The sequence below is a fragment of the Hypomesus transpacificus genome, chromosome 9, assembly GCF_021917145.1.
Source record: "Hypomesus transpacificus isolate Combined female chromosome 9, fHypTra1, whole genome shotgun sequence".
Taxonomy (NCBI): domain Eukaryota; kingdom Metazoa; phylum Chordata; class Actinopteri; order Osmeriformes; family Osmeridae; genus Hypomesus; species Hypomesus transpacificus.
Window position 1 is genome coordinate 2,734,692 of NC_061068.1, and position 22,236 is coordinate 2,756,927.

Below are 22,236 nucleotides of genomic sequence, written 5' to 3' on the forward strand. Positions count from 1 at the left end.
CGCGCCTGGACCAATGATCTGGCCACGTCACGTCGTCATTCAAACACACAGGATTGTCTGAGCTACTTTATGACCGCTCTTCGTTTTAATAAAAACAATTTAACAGTTTTTTCTCTGTGTAAAGATATGGTAAGTCTGCATGACACTTCTGTCCAACGTGTAGTTTCGTCAGAGTTATAGTTAAAGTTTTATAACGCAGAAGTGACAATTATACTATGGGAAAACACAGGCAGTACTAGCGTTAATACGTCGACAGTTGCTGGACGCCAGTTCGCTAGCTGGATAACTTGACCAGTGCTTAGTTGGGTACATGCTTATTTAAGTAACGTTAAGTTTTTAATAGTTAACTGTGTTGGTGAATTAGTATTCTGTTCATATGTCTTTATTATTGCGTAGTGTTAGTGTAAAAACATTAGTGTTATATCTACCTCTTGTTGATGGGTCATGTAGGGTTAATTATAAATTCATTTGGGGTGGCAGTGATATCCGTCGGGCTCGTGAACCTGTCAAGAAAACGAATATGACCAAGTTATCCATCTCAGAGCCTCGAGTCTACGGCTATGTGAGAGTCACATGTGGTATATTGACTCATCTGGCATGTGTTGCCTTCACGGCGTTAACTGCTGTAGTTTCACGACCAGGAAGTAGTAAGTATTGATAAAACAATTTTAGTAGCCTAGGCCTACATTCATGTGGTTCTCTGACTAAATTTTTCCTCGCCACTCTTACAATGACATGGCATTTACTTTTCAGGTTTGTTCTCTTGGCATCCCTTCTTCATGACACTAGCTGTAAGTCAACACTTCTCACAGCACAAAAACCTTGTCTATGATCACTCACCTCACAGCTAGCTCTTCGACAGTGCAGTATGTATACAGAGGAGTGAGTTTAACCAGAACAACAGTTAAACATGTTCTTCTCTTCCATCAGTTCTCACTGCTCATGACAGAGGCCATCCTCGTGTTCTCTCCCTCCACCTCTCCGATCTGGAAGCTTCCACACAAAACCAAGGGCCGCTTCCACTGGCTCCTGCAGGGGCTCTGTGCCACCTGTGCCACCCTGGGCGTGGCTGCCATCTGCTACAACAAGCACCTGAACGGCAAACCCCACTTCCGCTCCTGGCACGGTCTGCTGGGTGTGGTGACGGTGTGCGGTGTGGTGCTGCAGTCCCTGGCTGCCCTGCCCCTCATCTACACCTCTCTGGCCAAGGGCTGGTCCCTCGCCAGACTCAAGAGGTACCATGCCACCTGTGGCCTGGTGGTTTACCTGTTGGGCAGTGCCAGCTTGTTCCTGGGCACCTGTTCAGCGTGGTTCACAGGCTCCGTGGTGGGGCACACCTGGTACCTGGCCGCCCTGTGCCCCGCCCTCTGCGCCCTGGCCGTCATGAGCCAGGTGACCGATGCTTACATGGCCAAGAAACGCTTCCAGTCCTGATCAAGGCTCCGGTCAGCTTCACTGAACATGACCATAATCAGTTGGGTTACAACGGATTTACTTTACTGTAAAAGCGCCTAAAATGATTAACCTTTTATGCATTAGCAACCAGCAAACTTGCTGTGTATGTCTCAGTTTGTTTGTAGAAATTATTCTGCTCATTTAAATGATTACTTGAATATTATAAAATGTCTTGTTTTGAACATTATGCTGTTGAGTGTCCATGTAAATAGATTATGGAAGACTAAAAGTAATTCAGTTAACTGTGGCAGCAATTGTTCCCAAAGCTGCTTGATTACTGGATTGAAGCTATAATTATTTTTGTAGTGACCAATGCATTTTTCATTACATGTATTTTTTTTATTAAAAAAAATGTACCTAACTGCAAGAGAAGTGTTTTTATTCTCTGTTAAAATAACATTAATAACACAATTTTGATTCTCCTCTACGTGAAATACATGGGATGACTGAACGGCCAGGCGGTCTGGATATCTGTTCTCATCCTCAGTCAGTCATCATGAAGAGAACAGCATAAAAAACAGTGTAATGTACAAAAATAAAAACTGATGAATTAATCTTCCATCTTAAATAAATAATTTTGGTAAATCCATACATCGAAATAAGGAACCAACTACAAGAGGTGTGTTAACATTATTGAGAAGTTATAAAAGAACATTACTTAGAAAAAAAAGTCTTTATGACATTTGAAATTATACGTACAGTAACAACAGAGAAATAGCAGGTCTTCGTCCCCAAGTTGTCATGATCGAAGCGCCTACATAAAAAAGACATAAGAAAAACTGAGCTGATTGTCTGAATCACTCATGGATACAAAAACACAGTGAATCTGGTCCCCCAGCTAGGCTGAACACTTGATTGGACCCAAGATGGGAATCAAGTTCATCTGCCAAACTGTGAAACCAAATATCACCACATTTTCCAATCCATCAATGATTCAGCCAAATCAAGCAAAAAGCATCGAACGGTTTAGGAAATGAGCCTGACAGGAAACACAACTGTAGCCTGAGCAGGTGTTTCTGACAGAGCAGGTGTTTCTGACTGGACAGGTGTTTCTGACAGAGCAGGTGTTTCTGACAGGACAACAGTCAAACTAAAGCATGTGACGTTCAAGAGAGACTGACCATGATGTCATCACCAGAAATAAAAGCACACCGGATGTCGCTATATCTGGAACTAATAGTTAACATGTTATTTTTGCTCAGAACTTTTGAATGGGGGAAAAAAAAAATCATCTGATGGCATCAGCAGGTGACACCATGGTTGGGGACCACAGGGAACAGCAAGAGACACACCTACAGCTCTGTGAAACTACATGGACTGTACAGAGAAGCTACTTTACACTGCAGTGCTGTCAGGGGCACTGCTGCTTGTCATTTGGGTAAGGCCATTGCTCTCCGTTAGCACAGTCCTTCGTGTTCAAATAGAATCTGGTCTCCTTTTGACAACAGTGACAATGGTGGCTACGTACTTCTACCATGCTATACACTGAGACCTATACTATGAACACCACAACCTCAAAAAGAAGTGTGACCATGTTTGATCAAGAAAACAGCAGGTGTCTGTGGTGTTGGTGGACAGCAGCCGCAGGGTGGTCTGGGCCTCAGGCTTGGCGCCGTCTGGATGCTCAGGAAATCTGCTAACAAAATGAGGGCTGAGCCTTCTGATATAAACGCACTCAAGACCCTTTCCCGTGTCACTTTAAGGCTATACAAACGAACGAGTGTGTCCGAACCCTTGTTCCAGACCCTGTTATCAAAGGCTGACAGGAAAGTACATTCATTGAGTTTTAAGGTCTCTGAAAACAAAAAAAGTAACATTGCCCAGTAGAGGGTATGGTTTATCATCTTTAACTTGATCAGAATAGCGCATCAACTGACTAGGAACCTTTCCCTTGAACACCTAGCCAAATTTTCAATATAAACAATGAATGATTATAACCATCATTTACACAGAAAAAGAAAAAACTATAATACAATATTAGTTGTATTTGATCAAAAACATCCATGTCACATTTAAGGTCCTCCTTCTCCAACAGGGGGATGCTACAATGTCAAATATCTAACAACCACTCAAGAAGAAGCTCTTAAAGGAAAAGCTTGTTGTTGATATTGTTGTGCCACAATTCCAAACTGACAATAATCCAACAGTTCCTCTATGTCCATTGGTTTAAATGCAAGGCCAATCAAGTAGGAGAGGCCATGTTTGGTGAAGCCCAAGACCATCACGGTCACTGGGTCTTCTCTGTGTACAGGTACTTCACTCTGGATATTCAGCATAAGGATTTGATATTTTGTAGTTTGGGTAAGCGCTCCACGGTACTGCTTTGCTGTCCTGTGTCCACCCAGGGCATGGGAGAGCCCATGTGTGTTTAAAGAATGTGTCAGTGTGTGTGTGTTTAGGGGGCCTCCCTTGAGGGTCGAACCAAACAAAGGGACATCTCCTAGAGGGTGACCCCCATCAGATTTACACCCGTCATGGTCCCCACCCCTTTACTGCCCCGTCACCTCTATGACATCATCGTCCGAGCTGCTCCCTCCATTCTCGGCGGCAGCGAGATCATGGGGGTAGGAGTCCGGCTGGCTCAGCGCCGCCCCCAGCAGGCTGGAGGGAGAGCCGGGGTAGTGGGCCTGGTAGGAGGACACTGTGGAGCTGGGGGTGGCTGACGACAGCATCCCAGCCCCTGGGAGGTGCATGGAGCCTGGGTACATCCGGGGCTGGGACTGGCTGTAGGTGAGGGGGAAGCCAGACAGGAGACCGGCCATGCTGGGGTTGAGGAGGTAGGGAGGGAGGGAGGAGGAGGAAGCCGGGGGTAAAGAAGCCATGGTGGTTGTGGTGGAGGAGAAAGCTGAGGTGGAGGAGGAGGATGAGGGCAGGTGTCCGTTGCCTGTGGCTGGGCCCAGGAAGTTGGTTCCTGCGGTGGGGAACATGGCCTGCAGGTCACACAGTGCGTGTCCCGGGTTCTGGAGGTAGGAGGAGCCACTGCTGCTCCCGCCTGCAGCATCACCCCCACCGGCCCCAGCACCCATGAGCATCGGGTGGCTCATGTGCCCCAGGGCCCCCATCAGGGATCCCGGGTTCAGGCCCCCTGCCTGGGGGTAGCTGAGCCCCCCAGACAGAGACATGCCGGGGTACCGGGACACTGCAGAGCCACGCTTGCCTCGTTTGCCGCCTCTCTCGCCCACGGGTGCCACTTTGCGTTTGCTGCCGTGCACATCCAGAGGGGGGATGAGGATATCCAGGCCCCGGCTGAGGTCCACCATCTGGCCATGGCGTGAGTTGCCTCCAGTGTCTCCGGTGGCTGTGTTGGCAGGAGCTGGGTCCAGAGGAGAAGGGAGGTGGCTTCCCGTGGTGCTGCTGTCGGTGGGGGGCACGGGGTAGCAGCCCAGCTCTCTCAGGATCTCAGGGCTGTCCGGCGGGGACGGACGCTGCCCGCTGTTGGGGCTCTGCTCCGCGGGGGAGGAGCAGCCGTTGGAGTGGAGCAGGGAACCCTGGGAATCTGACGAAGGAACAGGTTGGAACTACACGACACCAGGCTGCCCATGGACACTTCCCATGAAACTTTCGAGATAAAGTAAGTCATGTTCTAGCACACCGTATACACTTTTTAGCCTGCCAGGATACCTTATGTATCTGAGGGTGTGGTGGAGTGCTGTTGATATGAACAGTACCTCTGGAAGAGGCTGATCCTCCATCTGCAGGCCGGCTGATCTTCCCTGAGCGGATGGCGAAGATCCTCCCGTCACTGGTCCTGATGTACGTACCTGCAGCAAAGGTGGAGGGTTAGCCAGGGTTAGGGTTAGCCTAGCTAGCCCAGGACACCAAACACCACCTCACACCACACAGCTGAGTGAGGGTTAGCCAGGGTTAGCCTAGCTAGCCCAGGACACCAAACACCACCTCACACCACACAGCTGAGTGAGGGTTAGCCAGGGTTAGGGTTAGCCTAGCTAGCCCAAGACACCTCACACCACACAGCTGAGTGAGGGTTAGAGGACAGGCCATGGGTCACAGCCATGCTGTGTGCTGTGGTGACTGATGTTCTCCTGACCTTTGGAGCCCTTGATCACGTGGATGCTCTCTCCCGCTCCGATGCGAGCCTGGACGTCGGTGGTGCTGTTGGCTCCAGGGATCACTATATCTGAGGGTTCAAACACAGGTCACACCAAGTCAACAACATCCAACTGCATGGCACAGCTGTGCCGTTACATCAAGTGTGTATCAGAGAGAAAGAGTGTGCTGGCGTGTGTGTGTACCAGTGGTGGTGACGATCCTCTGCACGTAAACGCCAGCCTTCTGCAGGTAGTTGACGGGGAAGGTGGAGCTGGAGCCAGCGTGCACCTGCCGGGGCATCATGGGCACGGGCGTGGCCTGGACCGGACGCACACTGGCCACCGGCTTGTCGTCTCCCCGCCCTGTTGGACGCCTGGGGACACGGGCAGTACAGCAGAAGGATCAGAAGGGTGGAGTTCTATTTTTTAGGAGTATTATTTAGGAGTATTTAGGAGGTCAGAGTCGAGGTGTATTTATTGGCAACTTCTGAGGTACCAGGCTACATGTGATGGACCTTTTGGTCCACTCGATTGGTCATACACTGATGACCTCCAGTACAGATCCAACTACAGCACAGACGTGTTCTTATCTACCCAATGAGGCCTTTTGAGAAAATAGGATAACTGCACAGTATTTCCCACAGAATGTGATTATATTTTTGTCAGTTGGCCGGGGAGGAGCCAGACGTTGTAAAAATGTTGGGCTCAGCCCAAACCTGTCCTAGTATCGGTTAGATGTGAGTGTAAATTGGGACTTCAACAAGTAGTGCAAGCGAACAAGAATGTTATTTTTCATTAATTTGAGTGCAGAGAGAGAGACAAAGAGAGAGACACAGAGAGAGAGAGACAAACAGAGACACAGAGAGAGACAGAGACACAGATAGACACAGTGAGAGACAGAGACCGGGGCAAGAAGGGGACACAATGCACAACTCTACAATGTTAAACAGGAAAAGAATATATGTATACTGTGTTTATATATATATATATACACATTACATTTGTGAGACAATTTTGAATCATGGCGGGCCACCACAAATACATAATGTATGGGAAACACTGCTTCATTTCTTCATTCTGGCCCATGAGCCGTTTATCAATGTTCAGGTTAAAGATCACTCTAGGAGACAGAAACAGTAGAAAGCAGGAGCATGGACGTGAGCTGCTGGGAGGACGGACCAGTTGCGCTGGCTGAAGGCGGGGATGTTGGTGAGGGGCTGGTCGCTGGTGGGGTAGTAGTGGGCGTAGGAGGGCCGGGAGTAGGGCACCGACGCCCTCTTCTCCTCCTCGTAGCTCTTCTTGGCTGCTCGCTTCTCTGCTTTGGTGAGCTTCATCTCCTTCCTGTCCACCAGCAAGGACTCGTGGTGGAACGGTGGCTACAGGAAGAACAGAGGGGAGAGGAATTACACTCTGACTATTATACAGTGTAAGAGGAGAATTATTACACAGTGTTTACCCAAGGATTCTTTTCAGGGAGTAAAGCTAATTATTAGTATTTAATGTTTAATCATCATTTGTTTCCGTTTTTGTGTGTGCCCCTCTGATTAAACACTGGCCCCCCTTGGGCCCCTCAGTAACATTTGTCTAGAACTGCCACTGCCTTCCATTCACTTTCAATGGAAGTCACGCGACAGCAGTGTGACACAACCCTATTTCAATGCATTTTTATGAGCATTTGTGGACAAGCAATGTCAGTATGTTGCCAGTCAAAACGAAACTAGCTAGCATAACACAGCTAGGACCATATATGCAAGGAAGTGAATGCTATTCCCAGCCCCACACAGTCTCTTCCAGTGGATCTAGTCTACTCATTGACAGGCGATCAGGTGTAACCAGGGCAATGTGTGTGTGTTACCTTGGTGATGAGGTGCGGGTACAGCAGGCAAGCTTGCTGCAGGACAGCCTCCGTGCCAGCAGGGGGCTCCAGGCTGGCGCTGGCTGGGTCCGGCTCCTCCTCCACAAAGTGCAGCAGAGACTCCACCTCCTTACGGGTGAAGTTCAGCACGGGGTTCAGGTCATCCACCACCCGGTCTGAACACACACACACACACACAGGTTAATTATAGAGTTTGCTACAGCCACACACACAGTCATAGACACACACACACAGTACCAGACTGGACAGGACTGTAATACAGGCATCCCACCCATCCCCAGATCTGCTGTCTCTCACCTGACATGCCCTGTTTGGAGACCTGCCGGTCATAGATCTTCTTCTCCAGGGTGAAGTCACACACCAGCCGGTAGATGTGGCAGGGCTTCCTCTGGCCGTAGCGGTAGACGCGGCACACGGCCTGGGCGTCGTGGCACGGGTTCCAGGAGGCGTCGAACACCACCACGCGGTTCGCCCCGATCAGGTTCACCCCCAGACAGCCCGCCCTGCACACAAACACATGTGGTTGTGTATCCTAGTGGGGCCCGACCAGTCCACAGTGTTCTCTAACCACTAACCCCTGACCCTAACCCCAAACTAACTTAGTTAAACAAGACCACACACACACACAAGATACACTTTGGTATGAAAAGGAGCATAAATCCGGCATGTGTGTCTGTATGTGTCCATGCAGACTACTGCTCCTGGTTTGCATGTTGCTTCCTAAAAGAGTAAACGGCTGAACTGAGCGGAGGGTGGTACCTGGTGGACAACAGGAAGACCCAGGCCAAGCTGTTGTTAGGGTCATTGAAGTGGTTGATCAGCCTCTCTCTCTCCGACGCTGATGTGCTCCCGTCCAGTCCTGTGGGATCACACCAGACTCTGACACCCCAGTGATGGAGCGGTGGAACTGCAGCGGTCATGCTGCTCACCAGTGAGGCTTCCTACTGATCTGCCCCCTACGTCCCCCAGGGTTCAAACTCAGGTCCTCTGATTCACAAACGCGACCACCACTTTAACAAACACTGCTTCAAACATTTGCACCACCAAAAAGCTAGCTCTACAATGAAGTGGGTTGGCGGTGTGAGTTTCAACTTGGTTACACAAGAATATCATCATGAACAAGAGATGGCCACACCCATGTCCATGGTAACGGGATGGTTCTTACTGTAGTAGTTGAGGTTGCGGACCCACGTCTGGCTGTAGTTGTAGTCGGCGGCACCACAGTGAGGCAGCGGCCGTTTGGACAGGAAGTCCTCGATGACTGTCAGGGTAGACAGACTCTGGCTGCAGGGTCAACACACACACACACACAAAGACTTTAGGAAACTGAAAAAACCTTTGTTGTCACGGACTAGTATTGGAAAAGGTTTCCATCTCTGCGAGGTGATTTACTTCAGTAAAGTTGTAGTATTCCACATCTCTTCAATATGACCTGAACACCAGGACCTCCTCACCTGAACACCAGGACCTCCTCACCTGAACACCAGGACCTCCTCACCTGAACACCAGGATCTTGTCTCCAGCACGGACGCTCTCGTCGATGAGGTGAAAGAGCAGCAGCATCTTGGCAGAGTTCTCCAGGACCCCCATCTGGTAGTTGGTCATGATGTCTTTCGCCTGAGGAGACAGACACAGAAGAGAGAACTTCTGACTTCAGGAACATTATATTTCTTTCTATCCCATCAGTGACATACTTTTACCCGCATATGTGGGACACCCACTAAATACAACCAAGTTTGACAGGCCCCTACTTCAGATGTTTTGGTTACTGGTGTTGGGGGTGCATAGCAAGGCGTACCCATTCGTAGGTGATGGTCTGGTTGGCCCTCTCCTGGATGGGGTTGAGTGGTGGCAGGGTGGTGGCGTTGACACGGGCGGCGGCATCGCCAGCCTTGGCCCTGGAGGCACAGCGGGCTGTGGAGGAGCTGAGGTCATCCAGGTCCAGGTCCTGCTCATTAGCCAGGTTCTCCTTCTGCAGGGTTTCATACAGAACGTCTGGATGGTTCCAGATCTGGAGGGACGGATGGGAGAGACAAGACTCTGGTCACCAACTGAAGGCCAGCTCACATGACCCCAACAAAGTCCAATGAACATCAAACATTGTGCTGTTGGCTGTTGATGTTTGTTGGTATTTGTTTGGGCAGTGTAAACTGGCCTTGAGTGCATCATAGTGTAAACTGGCCTTGAGTGCATCATTTATTTTGGAAGTGTACTATCTAAGTAGATACTTGAAGACATGTACTTTCTAGTAGGGCTGCTCAATTATGGCAAAAATCATATATCATAAATCAGGATTGGTCAATATTGAGATCACAATTATAAAACACAGGACATACATTTTGTTTTTTGTTCGTCCATCATTGGGTCATAAACCACTTTGTAATTGAACTTCAGATGATGAAACACATTGGTAGCATTTCCTACTCTGAATCCTCCCTTTGAATCCTCCCTGAATCCCAGAGGAACACTGTGACTGTACTGCACAGCAAAGACACCAAGCCTGTTGGGCCTCCCCTGGTGCTGGCTTGTGACAGGCCGGCTCCTGCTCACCTTGCAGCACACGCAGAAGGCCTTGAGAGGGTTGAGGCCCAGCCAGCCAGAGTTTCCTGCCTCTCTGAAGCGGTTCATGAACTCTGTGTAGAGCGCCCTCTGCAGGGGGGACAGCCTGACCAGGATCACGTGCTCGTCCTTGGAGGGCAGCTGGTCCCTCAGCACGTCATGACCACGCCTACAGGAACCACACACCACCATCAGTACACTCAGAACATGGAACTAACATGTTAGGGTTCCCTGTCAGGATGTCAAAGGGCGAGATTTAAACAAGACAACCCGGTTGGGAAGGAGCAGATTGGCCCTCACCACCTCCTCCTCCCCCTCACCTCTGAACGAACCCCTCCAGCAGGCTGTGCAGTACGTGGCTGCGGTATCGCATCAAGCGCATGTCCTGCGGCGTGCTGTCCATGCACTGGCCGTTCAGGATGGGCCTCTCGAACATGTTGCTGAACTCCTGCCGCGTGCCCAGGAAGTCGGGCCTGACGAAGTCCACCATGCACCAGTACTCGATCAGGTTGTTCTGCAGCGGGTAGCCGGTCAGCACCACGCGGCGCCGGGAGCGGATGTTCTTCAGGGCCTGGGAGGTGCTGGCGTGGTAGTTCTTGATGCGGTGGCCCTCGTCGCAGATCACCACGTCTGGGCCGGGACGCGCGATGGCCTTCTCGATCCCTGGAGAGGAGGGCAGAGAGAGACCAGACTGAGACTGAGACCAGTCTTCATGAAAGACTGACATGAAGGAAATTCAAACAGATCTGAATCAACCTCTTTTCCCACTCTACTGTTGTTCCAGGTCTCTCTAAAAGGGTTTCCAATCAATCCCTCAATACTGTATACTGCATGTCCAGTAGTCTGCAGGTGCATCCAGAGAACCAGTCCTCCCCCCCTCACCCTTCATGAGCTCCTGCTGCCTGTCCTCCTCATCCAGGTCTATGATGATTGGTCCAGTGGGCTTCTTGGACTTCCTCTTCTTGCCCCCCACAAAGCTCTTCTTCAGGGAGAGCAGGCGGTACATCTCATAGCCCATCAGCAGCACCCCTCCATCCCTGGACCAGTCCTCCACCACCCTGGCACGGGACACCGTGGTTCTGGAGACACACACACACACACATCAGCCTGGTGGTCGTCAGAGATGGGAAGTAACATAGCACAAATACGCTGTTACTGTTTTAATGTATATTTGTTGGCATGATCAATGTTTTTTTTTGGGGGGGGGGGGGGGGGGGGGGGGTTGGGAAAAAATATATTTTTTAATGTTTTGAAAAAAACATTAAAGGTAGAATTCTTTTTGAAAAAAAAAAAAACAACAACAACAAAAGGAGACAGCAGACAGGAGGGAGCAGACAGGAGGGAGCAGACAGGAGGGAGCAGACAGGAGGGAGCAGACAGGAGGGAGCAGACAGGAGGGAGCAGACAGGAGGGAGCAGACAGGAGGGAGCAGACAGGAGACAGGAGGGAGCAGACAGGAGGGAGCAGACAGGAGGGAGCAGACAGGAGGGAGCAGACAGGAGGGAGCAGACAGGAGGGAGCAGACAGGAGGGAGCAGACAGGAGGGAGCAGACAGGAGAGAGCAGACAGGAGGGAGCAGACAGGAGACAGGAGGGAGCAGACAGGAGACAGGAGGGAGCAGACAGGAGACAGGAGGGAGCAGACAGGAGAGAGCAGACAGGAGGGAGCAGACAGGAGGGAGCAGACAGGAGAGAGCAGACAGGAGGGAGCAGACAGGAGAGAGCAGACAGGAGGGAGCAGACAGGAGGGAGCAGACAGGAGACAGGAGACAGGAGGGAGCAGACAGGAGACAGGAGGGAGCAGACAGGAGAGAGCAGACAGGAGGGAGCAGACAGGAGGGAGCAGACAGGAGACAGGAGACAGGAGGGAGCAGACAGGAGGGAGCAGACAGGAGACAGGAGGGAGCGGACAGGAGGGAGCAGACAGGAGACAGGAGGGAGCAGACAGGAGGGAGCAGACAGGAGGGAGCAGACAGGAAGGAGCAGACAGGAGGGAGCAGACAGGAGACAGGAGACAGGAGACAGGAGGGAGCAGACAGGAGGGAGCAGACAGGAGGGAGCAGACAGGAGGGAGCAAACAGGAGACAGCAGACAGGAGACAGCAGACAGGAGGGAGCAGACAGGAGGGAGCAGACAGGAGGGAGCAGACAGGAGGGAGCAGACAGGAGGGAGCAGACAGGAGGGAGCAAACAGGAGACAGCAGACAGGAGACAGCAGACAGGAGGGAGCAGACAGGAGACAGGAGACAGCAGACAGGAGACAGGAGGGAGCAGACAGGAGGGAGCAGACAGGAGAGCAGGAGAGCAGGAGACAGGAGACAGGAGACAGGAGGGAGCAGACAGGAGGGAGCAGACAGGAGGGAGCAGACAGGAGGGAGCAGACAGGAGGGAGCAGACAGGAGACAGGAGACAGCAGACAGGAGACAGGAGACAGGAGACAGGAGGGAGCAGACAGGAGGGAGCAGACAGGAGGGAGCAGACAGGAGGGAGCAGACAGGAGGGAGCAGACAGGAGGGAGCAGACAGGAGACAGGAGACAGGAGGGAGCAGACAGGGGACAGGAGGGAGCAGACAGGAGACAGGAGACAGGAGACAGGAGACAGGAGACAGGAGGGAGCAGACAGGAGACAGGAGGGAGCAGACAGGAGGGAGCAGACAGGAGGGAGCAGACAGGAGGGAGCAGACAGGAGGGAGCAGACAGGAGGGAGCAGACAGGAGACAGGAGACAGGAGACAGGAGGGAGCAGACAGGAGGGAGCAGACAGGAGGGAGCAGACAGGAGACAGGAGACAGGAGGGAGCAGACAGGAGACAGGAGCAGACAGGAGACAGGAGACAGGAGACAGGAGACAGGAGGGAGCAAACAGGAGGGAGCAGACAGGAGGGAGCAGACAGGAGACAGGAGACAGGAGACAGGAGGGAGCAGACAGGAGGGAGCAGACAGGAGGGAGCAGACAGGAGGGAGCAGACAGGAGGGAGCAGACAGGAGGGAGCAGACAGGAGACAGCAGACAGGAGACAGCAGACAGGAGACAGCAGACAGGAGACAGCAGACAGGAGACAGCAGACAGGAGACAGCAGACAGGAGGGAGCAGACAGGAGGGAGCAGACAGGAGGGAGCAGACAGGAGGGAGCAGACAGGAGGGAGCAAACAGGAGGGAGCAGACAGGAGGGAGCAGACAGGAGACAGGAGACAGGAGGGAGCAGACAGGAGGGAGCAGACAGGAGGGAGCAGACAGGAGACAGCAGACAGGAGACAGCAGACAGGAGACAGAAGACAGGAGGGAGCAGACAGGAGGGAGCAAACAGGAGACAGCAGACAGGAGGGAGCAGACAGGAGGGAGCAGACAGGAGGGAGCAGACAGGAGGGAGCAGACAGGAGGGAGCAGACAGGAGGGAGCAGACAGGAGGCAGAGAAAAGGCCTGGGAAAGGTGCGTACTTGTGTTCGTCGTTGAGGATGTGGACTTTGAAGGAGCGCGGGGTGATGGAGGCCGGGTCGCTGTCTGGGGGCAGTGCTTCAGGGGCGGGGAGCCACAGGTTAAACTCAGCCAGCCAGTTCTGCAGCGTGTTCACCTGAGACACACACAACTGTTACTGTGTGGTACACCTCCAAATACACCATACACACACCAGACCAGTTCAACTTGCCCCAACAAACACCAACAGCTGTCTGTGTTGGTTTGGTGTGATGTGCCTGCTGGTGTTTATTGGGGAAGAGTGAGAAGGACAGTTCTGATCTTTCTAAACATCCTAAACCCAACAGTAGAATGTGTGGTGTTTATTGGACATTGTTGGGGCTGTGTGAACTGGCCTATACTCACATCTCCCTCTCTTCACACACACCACACACACCACACACACCACACACACAGAGCTCCTGTACTCACAGGGACGATGGCCAGCACGGTGTGAGCCTGGGTGTGCTTCAGCAGGATGTCTGTGAAGGAGATGACCTGCAGGGTCTTGCCCAGGCCCATGCTGTGGGCCAGGATGCAGCCAAACCCAGAGCTGCTCCTGTAGCGCTCCAGAGACTCCACCAGGTTATCATACAGGAAGCGTATCCCTCCCACCTGGGGGGGGGGGGGAGAGGAGGGGGGGAGGAGGAGGGAAGAGGAGGGGGAGGAGGGGAAGGGGAGAAAGAGGGACATAGATGAATGTAACGAGTGGATGAGCAGGTTAGGAAAAACTGGATTTGGGACCGAATTCTCACCATGATACACAAAAAATGTGTGTGTGCGTTTCTGTGTGTGATTGTATGGTGAGTGTGTATGGTGTGTAAGAGTCCAACCTGATGGGGTTTGACGGCCCGTGCCAGCTGGGGAGCCAGGAACAGGTCGTCCTCCTCGGCAGGGTGGTTGATGTTGACCAGGACTCGGCCCTGGGCGTCAGGGAGGTTGTGGGTGTCGTTGATGTGGGCACCACTGCTCTCCATGCCCCCCGCCCCCTCCACATCCTCCTCCCCAGACTCACTGCTGATCTGCAGCGCATCCTCGTCTCCAGAGCTCAGCTCGATCACGTCTGGAGGGAGAGGAGGAGGGCGAAGAGGAGGGAGAGGAGAGAGAGGAGAGGAGGGAGAGGAGAGAGAGGAGAGGAGGAGGGAGAGGAGAGGAGGAGGGAGACAGGAAGAGGGAGAGAGGAGGGAGAGAGGAGGAGGGAGAGAGGAGGGAGACAGGAGGAGGGAGAGGAGGAGGGCGAAGAGGAGTGAGAGGAGAGCGAAGAGGGAGAGGAGGGAGAGAGGAGGGAGAGGAGGGAGAGAGGAGGGAGAGAGGAGGAGGAGAGAGGAGAGGAGGAGAGAGGAGGAGGGCGAAGAGAGGAGGAGGGCGAAGAGAGGAGGAGGGCGAAGAGGAGGGAGAGGAGAGAGAGGACGAGGTAGAGAGGAGGAGGGCGAAGAGGAGGGAGAGGAGAGAGAGGAGAGGAGGAGGGAGAGGAGGAGGGAGAGGAGGGCGGAGAAGAGGGGGGAGAGGAGAGGAGGGGAGAGAGAGGAGGGAGAGGAGAGAAAGGAGAGGACAAGGTAGAGAGGAGGAGGGCGAAGAGGAGGGAGAGGAGAGGACGAGGTAGAGAGGAGGAGGGCGAAGAGGAGGGAGAGGAGAGAGAGGAGAGGAGGAAGGAGAGGAGGGCGGAGAGGAGGGCGGAGATAAACATTTATATTTACATTTAGACATTTAGCAGACGCTCTTATCCAGAGCGACTTACAGTAATTACAGGGACATTCCCCCGAAGCAAGTAGGGTGAAGTGCCTTGCCCAAGAACACAACGTCCATTCGCACTGCCCGGAATCAAACCGGCAAACTTCTGATTAATAGCCCAAGTCCCTAACCCTGCATGTTTGGGTTAGATTATAAGGTGATCGAATGGTAAAATTGTGAAGCTGCTTTGTAATCTAACCCAAACATGCAGGGTGTGAAGTGAGCATTTCTCTGCGGAGGGTTTATCAACAGCTCTGGATGGCAAGTCTGACGCAAGCCTTCCTCAGAGAGCGAAAGACTACAGCTGACCAAGATTTGGGGTATAAAGGACATTTCTGGTTCACTGGACCAAAGCAGGCTGCTCTGCAGTCTGCAGGTGTGGACACCTTTAACACTTCAGCCGTCCTCTCCTTCAACTTACCGCCTCCGATGAACGGGGCTGGGGGCTTGGTGTCCTCCTCCTCCTCCTCCTCCTCCTCCCCCCCAGAGCTGCTGTTGCTGCTGTCCAGACAGATGACTTCCTCTCTGGACAGGAAGCCAGACACCTCCTGGGACACATCCTCTGACTTGCAGGCTGTCTCTTCTGGAGGTGAGACAGGGGAGGAAGGAGATACTGACAGATGTTAATCGGTGGCCAATCCATTGTTGCATTCCCAGAACACACAAATCCAACCTGATGACCTGGATGGAGGGAGGTGTGGAGGCTAACCTGGCTGGGGCTCCATTACAGGTACAGGTGGGGGCAGGGGCGGAGGCGGGGGGGCAGGGAAGTCCTTCCTCTGTTGCTCCAGACGGCGGCGTCTCTCCATCTCCTCCTGCTGGGCTGTCTGAGTCACTGCCTCCAGCTGGTGCTCTTTCAGCAGCTTCCTGTGGGTCAAAGCAGAACGTCAGTCTGAGTGTGTAAGAGAGTGGGTGCGTGTGTGTGTGTGTGAGTGAGAGAACACAGGGTGGATGTTTGATCTGGACCCTGTCCTGAAGCAACTCCATGAACTTATCTATTATCACTAGGATGGCTTTAAGCAGATCTATTATTACTACAATGGGACTACAGTCAACCCACCATAGAAGGTTTTTAACATGTGTTACCTGATATTCTTCCTCATGTGAGCTGGCTTGGAGAGCTTGGAGGGTTTAGATGATTTGGACGACTTTGAAGATTTGGAGGACCTCTGTTTCTTAGGCTTGCCCGGTCGGGGTTTGTCTGGGCAGTGAGAGGGGGTGTGGGGTCTGGAGGTTGGCTGGGAGTGAGAGGGGGTGTGGGGTCTGGAGGAGGGCTGGGAGTGAGAGGGGGTGTGGGGTCTGGAGGAGGGCTGGGAGTGAGAGGGGGTGGTGGAGGTGGGCCTGGACGGAGGCTCAGACGAGGAGGGCTCTCCGGAGGGTGAGGTAGCTGAGGGAGAGTCCAGGCCTCCCCTGGAGGCATCAGCGTCCGACTCTGCAGCACTGGTCTGGCCACTGTGCGGCCGCTCTGTGAAGGAGGAGAGAGGGAGGAGAGGGGGAGGAGAAAGGCAAGGAGGAGGGAGAGAAAGGACAGGAGGAAAGAGGGGGTGAGGGAGGAGAAAGGGAGAGAAAGGACAGGAGGAAAGAGGGGGTGAGGGAGGAGAGAGGGATGGAGGGAGAAACACAGAAATGAACACAAGTGATTTAAGCAATAAGCCCCAAGAGGCCGTGGTTTACGCTGATTTTAGAACAGGTAAGGGGAGTTGTTAAGCACGACGCGAAGCGGAGTTTTAGAATCATAATTAAGTAATGATGCAGAGATTAACCAATTTTTTATTATCCGCTTTTTAAAACGTCTCAGTTTTGTAAACATAAAGGCTCAGCTACACCCAGTGTTTCTGTTCTCACTCAATAAAGGGACATTATGGTACATTATCTTTCTATGAACAACGGTTGTACACTGAGAAAAAATGTACAAACATATCTAGAGTTTGCAAACAGTTCTGAAGAATTCAATTCCCGTTTCTCCTTCAGCGCGCCTGCTCAAACAAACATTAACTAACATTGCGTATTTTAGTTAGTGTATCTACTTTCCATCAGAATAACGTACATTTCTTCATTGTTTGTTAGTTAATTGCAGCTTTAAAGTATAGAATGCATAGTTTTCAGATGTTTTATTTCTCAATCACCAATGACTCAACAGCCAGATGTACATGCTAATATTAGCTTTCGCTTGTTTTCAAAAGGTGTAACAGCTAATGGCTGCGCCTAGCGTAGCCTAATTTACAAATGTATTTACTAACGACAGTGACAGGTATTTTTGAGAAATAATAGGCTAGGTCTGGTACTTCCGGTGAAGTTACAAATGTCAAATCAAATCAAATCAAATTTATTTGTATAGCCCTTTTTACACGCAAGCATGTCACAGAGGGCTTCACATGCGCCCATAGAACTGCCCCTCAACCAACCTAAACCCTCAAGGAAGACAAGGAAAAACTCCCTGAAAAACTCCCACCGGGAGAAAAAATGGAAGAAACCTTGGGAGGAGCAATTCAGAGAGGGATCCCCTCCTCCAGAGACGGTTGGTAAGAGAGAGGAGCAGAACACAAGCTAAACATAGTCATACAGTGTCAATGGGTTTTGAAACACCAAAATCCATTGTTCGGCTTTATAGACGTTGGATGGGACCGGGAAACTCGCTGTAGGCCGTCATGGAGACTGGATTCCGGGTGACGACCTGGTTCAGCGTAGGCAGACCGACGACCAAGCAGGTCCTGACAGCTCAAACCCCCCACACCACAAACCCCCCCACACCACAATTACCAATGTAATTTTGCTGTTCAAATCTGTTAGCTACTAGTGATTGCTAGCTACTTTTACTGTGTGAGTTAGATACACCTTACCTTCGTAATTGTTGATGTAGCTCGAAACGTACAATTTAAACCCCTTGTCCCTCTTGTTTGAAGGGCAGCAACATAAAATCCTATGTACATCGTTAATTGTCGTTTTGAGCGGATCAACTAAACTCCTTGTAAGAAACTGCATTTTGTGTGAGAGAACTTGCATAACTGCTAGCTAACGGAAGTTGTTTACCTAGCTTACGCAATATGTGGAAGTGATGCGTGATTATAGTAAATTAGAACTGAAAATGCCTGGTTTTCCAGGAGCATTCTCTTGTTCGGACGGTCGTTTATATTTTAGTTAATTTTTAGCAGGAGGTTCATAGCTAGGCAGCAGCTTCATAACTAGGCAGCAGCTTCATAGCTAGGCAGCAGCTTCATAACTAGGCAGCAGGTTCATAACTAGGCAGCAGGTTCATAACTAGGCAGCAGGTTCATAACTAGGCAGCAGCTTAATTGGCCAAACCCAGCGGCCACAGGCAGACATCACTGCTCCTTCCTCACTCACCAGCAACGTCATCTTCATCGTCTCCATCATTGTCATCATCATCATCATCTTCCTCCATCTCCTCCTCCGCTTCGTCTTCCACATCCTCCTCCTCTTCCTCGCTGTTGACACTGGGTTCCAGGTCACTTCCTGAGATCGCCTCTTCTGACATGGCGTCTCGCAGGGCTCCCAGAGCACTACCTACACATCCTCACCGGGGTACCTGAAACAGCACAACACCATTAGACACATCCTCACCAGGGTAACTGAAACAGCACAACACCATTAGACACATCCTCACCAGGGTACCTGAAACAGCACAAGACCATTAGACACATCCTCACCAGGGTACCTGAAACAGCACAACACCATTAGACACATCCTCACCAGGGTACCTGAAACAGCACAAGACCCAGTGTTTCCCACAGATTTGAAAACTATATGTGGCGGGGGGGGGGTCGAAATAATTCACTAAATCAACAACAACAAACAAATAATTTCTGCATATGCAGGTAGTGACGCTGCATACAGGGTGCTAAATAACTATTTAACTGGTCGGCTCCATGACGCCGGGTAAGTAGCTAGCTCTTGAAACTTCTCACCAAAAGAACGAAGGGGAACCTTCGATTAAGACGTGTCCGTCGGTACCTAGCGAAAAGTAGCCTCAACTTTCCTAGACCTTTAGCTACGGCACTAATGCTGAAGGCTCTCTGATGTAGCTGTCGGTCTCACTAGAACGGCGTATGCATTGTTGCTAACGTGTGCTGACGTAGTGACTGTGTGTGTATGTGAGAAAGACGCGTGCGTGAAAGAGACGGAGGGAGAGCAGGGAAAGGAAATGCAGCTGAACGAATACGCTGCGTGTTTTTACCTAAATAGCGATAAAAAAAATGTTTTACGAAACGCAATGTGTGGCGGCCGGTGTTGATTCTGTGGCGCACCGCCACAAATTAGTCTATGTGTGGGAAACACTGAGACCATTAGACACATCCTCACCAGGGTACCTGAAACAGCACAACACCATTAGACACATCTTCAGCCTTAGGCCAAATCCCAATACTCTGTTTTACCCCAACTCCTTACCCCTAGCCCTTAGTTTACCCCTAGCCCTTAGTTTACCCCTAGCCTTGTGTCTCGAAACTGAGGGGTAAGGGCTACATAGCCCTATGAAATGAGACACCACTTGGTTATGGTTACGTATATCGATGTCTCCAAAGCAAGTAGTGTTATGCACTGATATCAAACGAAAAGTTTTATTTCCAGACCAATTGAGTTGAATTAAAACTGTAGACAGGCATGGAGTCCATTCAAGGCTAATCAGAGAAATGCGAGACTGCAATGTAACGTTAGCGCAGCAAACTAGCGATTTTTAAAACGTTTCAATTAAGAACATATGTTCAGGACTGTGTAGAGCACAAAACAAGACTGTCATAATAATGTTATCAATTATTCAAGCCAAAAATATTACATTTATGGGACTCTCTGGATGATCATGAGCATGTGTTGCAGGTAGCGCAGTATTAACATAGCCCTAGGTTTCAAGTAAGCTCCCGATGCTCACTTGGTTTTAAAGGGTGTATACCCCTTCGTCTTAGCCCTAGCCCTCAATCAAAAAGAGTATTGGGACACCACTTACTCTCACGGGAACGCGCAAAACTAAGGGCTAGGGGTAAGGGCTAGGGGTAAGACAGAGTATTGGGATTTGGTCTTATTCACAAGACCATGTTCCTAACAGAACCATCTTCTCTACATATGTAAACCTTCCTCCTCCCCCTTCTCAGTCAAATGTCAGAGAGCTGATTTGGATCTTAATGTAAAAATATGTCTGGCCAGAGAAGCAGCTCCATTATACCTCTGGTAGATATGGATGCATGAGATCTCTAAGCCACAATCCCAAATATGTTACAGTTACACACAATGTAGACTGTACACACAATGTACACTGTACACACTGTGACTAAAGCAGACAATGATTCAGAGACAAACTGGTGGAGGTTCGTGTGAATGTGAGTGTGTGTGTTTGTATGTATGTATGTACTGTATGTGCAAGTCAAAACAAAAGTGAGATTACCAATTACATAAGTGCTCAGTTACATAACTTCCAAGTGCCACTGGGCCTAGTAGCTGATACATTGTAGTTTAACCCATCAGACTGCAGGTCTCTGCATCAGTCTGCAACGTCGCTCTACAGACACAGCTTCCAGCCCTACAGACACAGCTTCCTGCTCTACAGACACAGCTTCCTGCTCTACAGACACAGCTTCCTGCTGTACAGACACAGCTTCCTGCTCTACAGACACAGCTTCCTGCTCTACAGACACAGCTTCCTGCTCTACAGACACAGCTTCCTGCTCTACAGACACAGCTTCCTGCTGTACAGTTCGTCTCTTCACACTGTTACACACTGCTGTGACAGGTTGTCCAAGTCACAACCTCCTCAAGCTTTGCGCTCTGGGTTACCCACACACACAGCAAGAGTCTCTCACACACATTAAGCAATGCTGGCAGAGAACTGGGAGCCAATTCTAAGCTATTTTTCATTCCATCCATTGTTCTTATAACAAAAATGAGGACCCGTAGGATGAAAATGCTGTTAGAACTATAATTTTAAAATAAATTCCTGTTCTGCCCGTGCTGATAGAAAACTTCAAAAAATTCAACGAAGATACATCGGTTTTCAATAATACATGCATGTCCAGTATCAAATATTTAGTTCCTTCAGCATTCGTTTATGAAACATTAACCGCATGTCCACGACACTGTGCAGACTATACCATACGATTCCCACTCGTCTACCAATTCATATAAACACACGCACGCTCTCCAAGCTTCCAGATGGATAGCAGCTACTTTTAATGGAAAATTAAAAGATAACTAGAATTTGAAGCTAGCACATGCGGACATTAAAATGATGTAGTCGTGACTTCTACTTGATAAACAACGCACAATACACTAATGCCCTGGCTTTTGCCAATAGCTAACAATTACATAACTGTTTGCTGGCTTGCCAATTCGAAAGCAATTCCTTTTACCCAAGCAACAAGCTAGACGATAACAACGCAAATTATTTACGAGCAAGTTTAAGTTGTGCTTTGGGCTCTCATAGCTAGTCTCGCTACATGATATCTGGACATGTTTATGTTGCCAGGCTAGCTAACGCCATTATTTATCACGGCCACACCACACTGCTAGCCAGCTACCAGCAAGGCTACCAAGCTAGTGATGGTTATCTAACGTTGCATGTTGATTTACGATTTCACAATTAACGTGTCCACTGGCGGACTTGGCTAAATAAATGGTTGAACACAGATCCAACTCAATCGCTCATATGCTATCTAGAAAATAGCTGGTAACACATTCAGCTTTCAACCAACAAAACTGAATTAGCTAGGCAAGCGTTACCCAAATAGTTGGCTAGCATAATGTTACACGGTCTCTTGCTAGCTAGCGCTATTCAGTAGCGTCTATTGTCCAGGGAAGGGGTCGGCTAGTCACATTTTTCCGCTTGCCACATAAAAGTGCCAAGATTAACTCGTGAAATCAATTAAATATATGCCTACCTGTAGCATTCCCTTTTTTAAGTCCAGTCGCAATGTGCAAACGACAAATGTATTTTAAACAAACTGTGTTATTATTCCATTTCCCTTCACAGTTTCTTCAATGGTAACAATTACAAACGTCCCTCACGCGCAAGGAAAAATAGCGTAAATGAAAGGTTCCGGGCAGGCACTCCACCGTCAGCACAACAGCGAAAACGGATACGTTAGCTCCAACGTTTTTGATAGCAGGGGG

The 22,236-nt window shown here is 50.4% G+C and overlaps 2 protein-coding genes across 3 annotated transcripts; one reads left to right on the forward strand and one right to left on the reverse strand.

Moving 5' to 3' along the window:
* The first annotated feature begins 27 nt into the window (after positions 1-27).
* LOC124471957 (transmembrane reductase CYB561D2) lies at positions 28-1,720 on the forward strand. 2 transcript variants are annotated; one of them, XM_047026629.1, is made up of 4 exons: positions 28-129; positions 481-647; positions 754-791; positions 931-1,720. In XM_047026629.1, the coding sequence occupies exons 2-4, from the start codon at positions 521-523 to the stop codon at positions 1,432-1,434; spliced, it is 669 nt and encodes a 222-aa protein (XP_046882585.1). In that variant the 5' UTR covers positions 28-129; positions 481-520; the 3' UTR covers positions 1,435-1,720. The 2 variants fall into 2 exon arrangements, with proteins under 2 accessions (XP_046882585.1, XP_046882584.1); XM_047026628.1 differs by lacking the exon at positions 28-129 and having other exon boundaries at positions 136-647.
* Positions 1,721-1,817: 97 nt separating this feature from the next.
* Positions 1,818-22,166, reverse strand: rad54l2 (RAD54 like 2). The gene is made up of 22 exons (XM_047026625.1): positions 22,005-22,166; positions 18,466-18,667; positions 16,207-16,585; positions 15,830-15,987; positions 15,542-15,703; positions 14,223-14,452; positions 13,822-14,004; positions 13,374-13,507; positions 10,822-11,018; positions 10,260-10,602; positions 9,931-10,108; positions 9,179-9,391; positions 8,879-8,997; positions 8,546-8,664; positions 8,140-8,239; positions 7,678-7,883; positions 7,360-7,535; positions 6,684-6,880; positions 5,709-5,878; positions 5,504-5,593; positions 5,124-5,216; positions 1,818-4,951 (listed from the first exon to the last, which is right to left on the reverse strand). Exons 2-22 carry the CDS (start codon positions 18,614-18,616, stop codon positions 3,945-3,947), a joined length of 4,605 nt encoding a protein of 1,534 aa, XP_046882581.1. The 5' UTR covers positions 18,617-18,667; positions 22,005-22,166; the 3' UTR covers positions 1,818-3,944.
* Positions 22,167-22,236: the final 70 nt, after the last annotated feature.

Bases quoted from the DNA above. Each gene is read 5' to 3' on its own strand.
- LOC124471957 (XM_047026628.1), top strand. From the start codon at position 377: ATGTCTTTATTATTGCGTAGTGTTAGTGTAAAAACATTAGTGTTATAT. The intron at 648-753 runs GTAAGTATTGAT...TTTACTTTTCAG, and splicing joins AGTTTCACGACCAGGAAGTA to GTTTGTTCTCTTGGCATCCC. The intron at 792-930 runs GTAAGTCAACAC...CTCTTCCATCAG, and splicing joins CCTTCTTCATGACACTAGCT to TTCTCACTGCTCATGACAGA.
- rad54l2 (XM_047026625.1), bottom strand. From the start codon at position 18,616: ATGTCAGAAGAGGCGATCTCAGGAAGTGACCTGGAACCCAGTGTCAAC. The intron at 14,005-14,222 runs GTTGGACTCTTA...CCCCCCCCCCAG, and splicing joins GGGCCGTCAAACCCCATCAG to GTGGGAGGGATACGCTTCCT. The intron at 13,508-13,821 runs GTGAGTACAGGA...TGTGTGTCTCAG, and splicing joins CCGTGCTGGCCATCGTCCCT to GTGAACACGCTGCAGAACTG.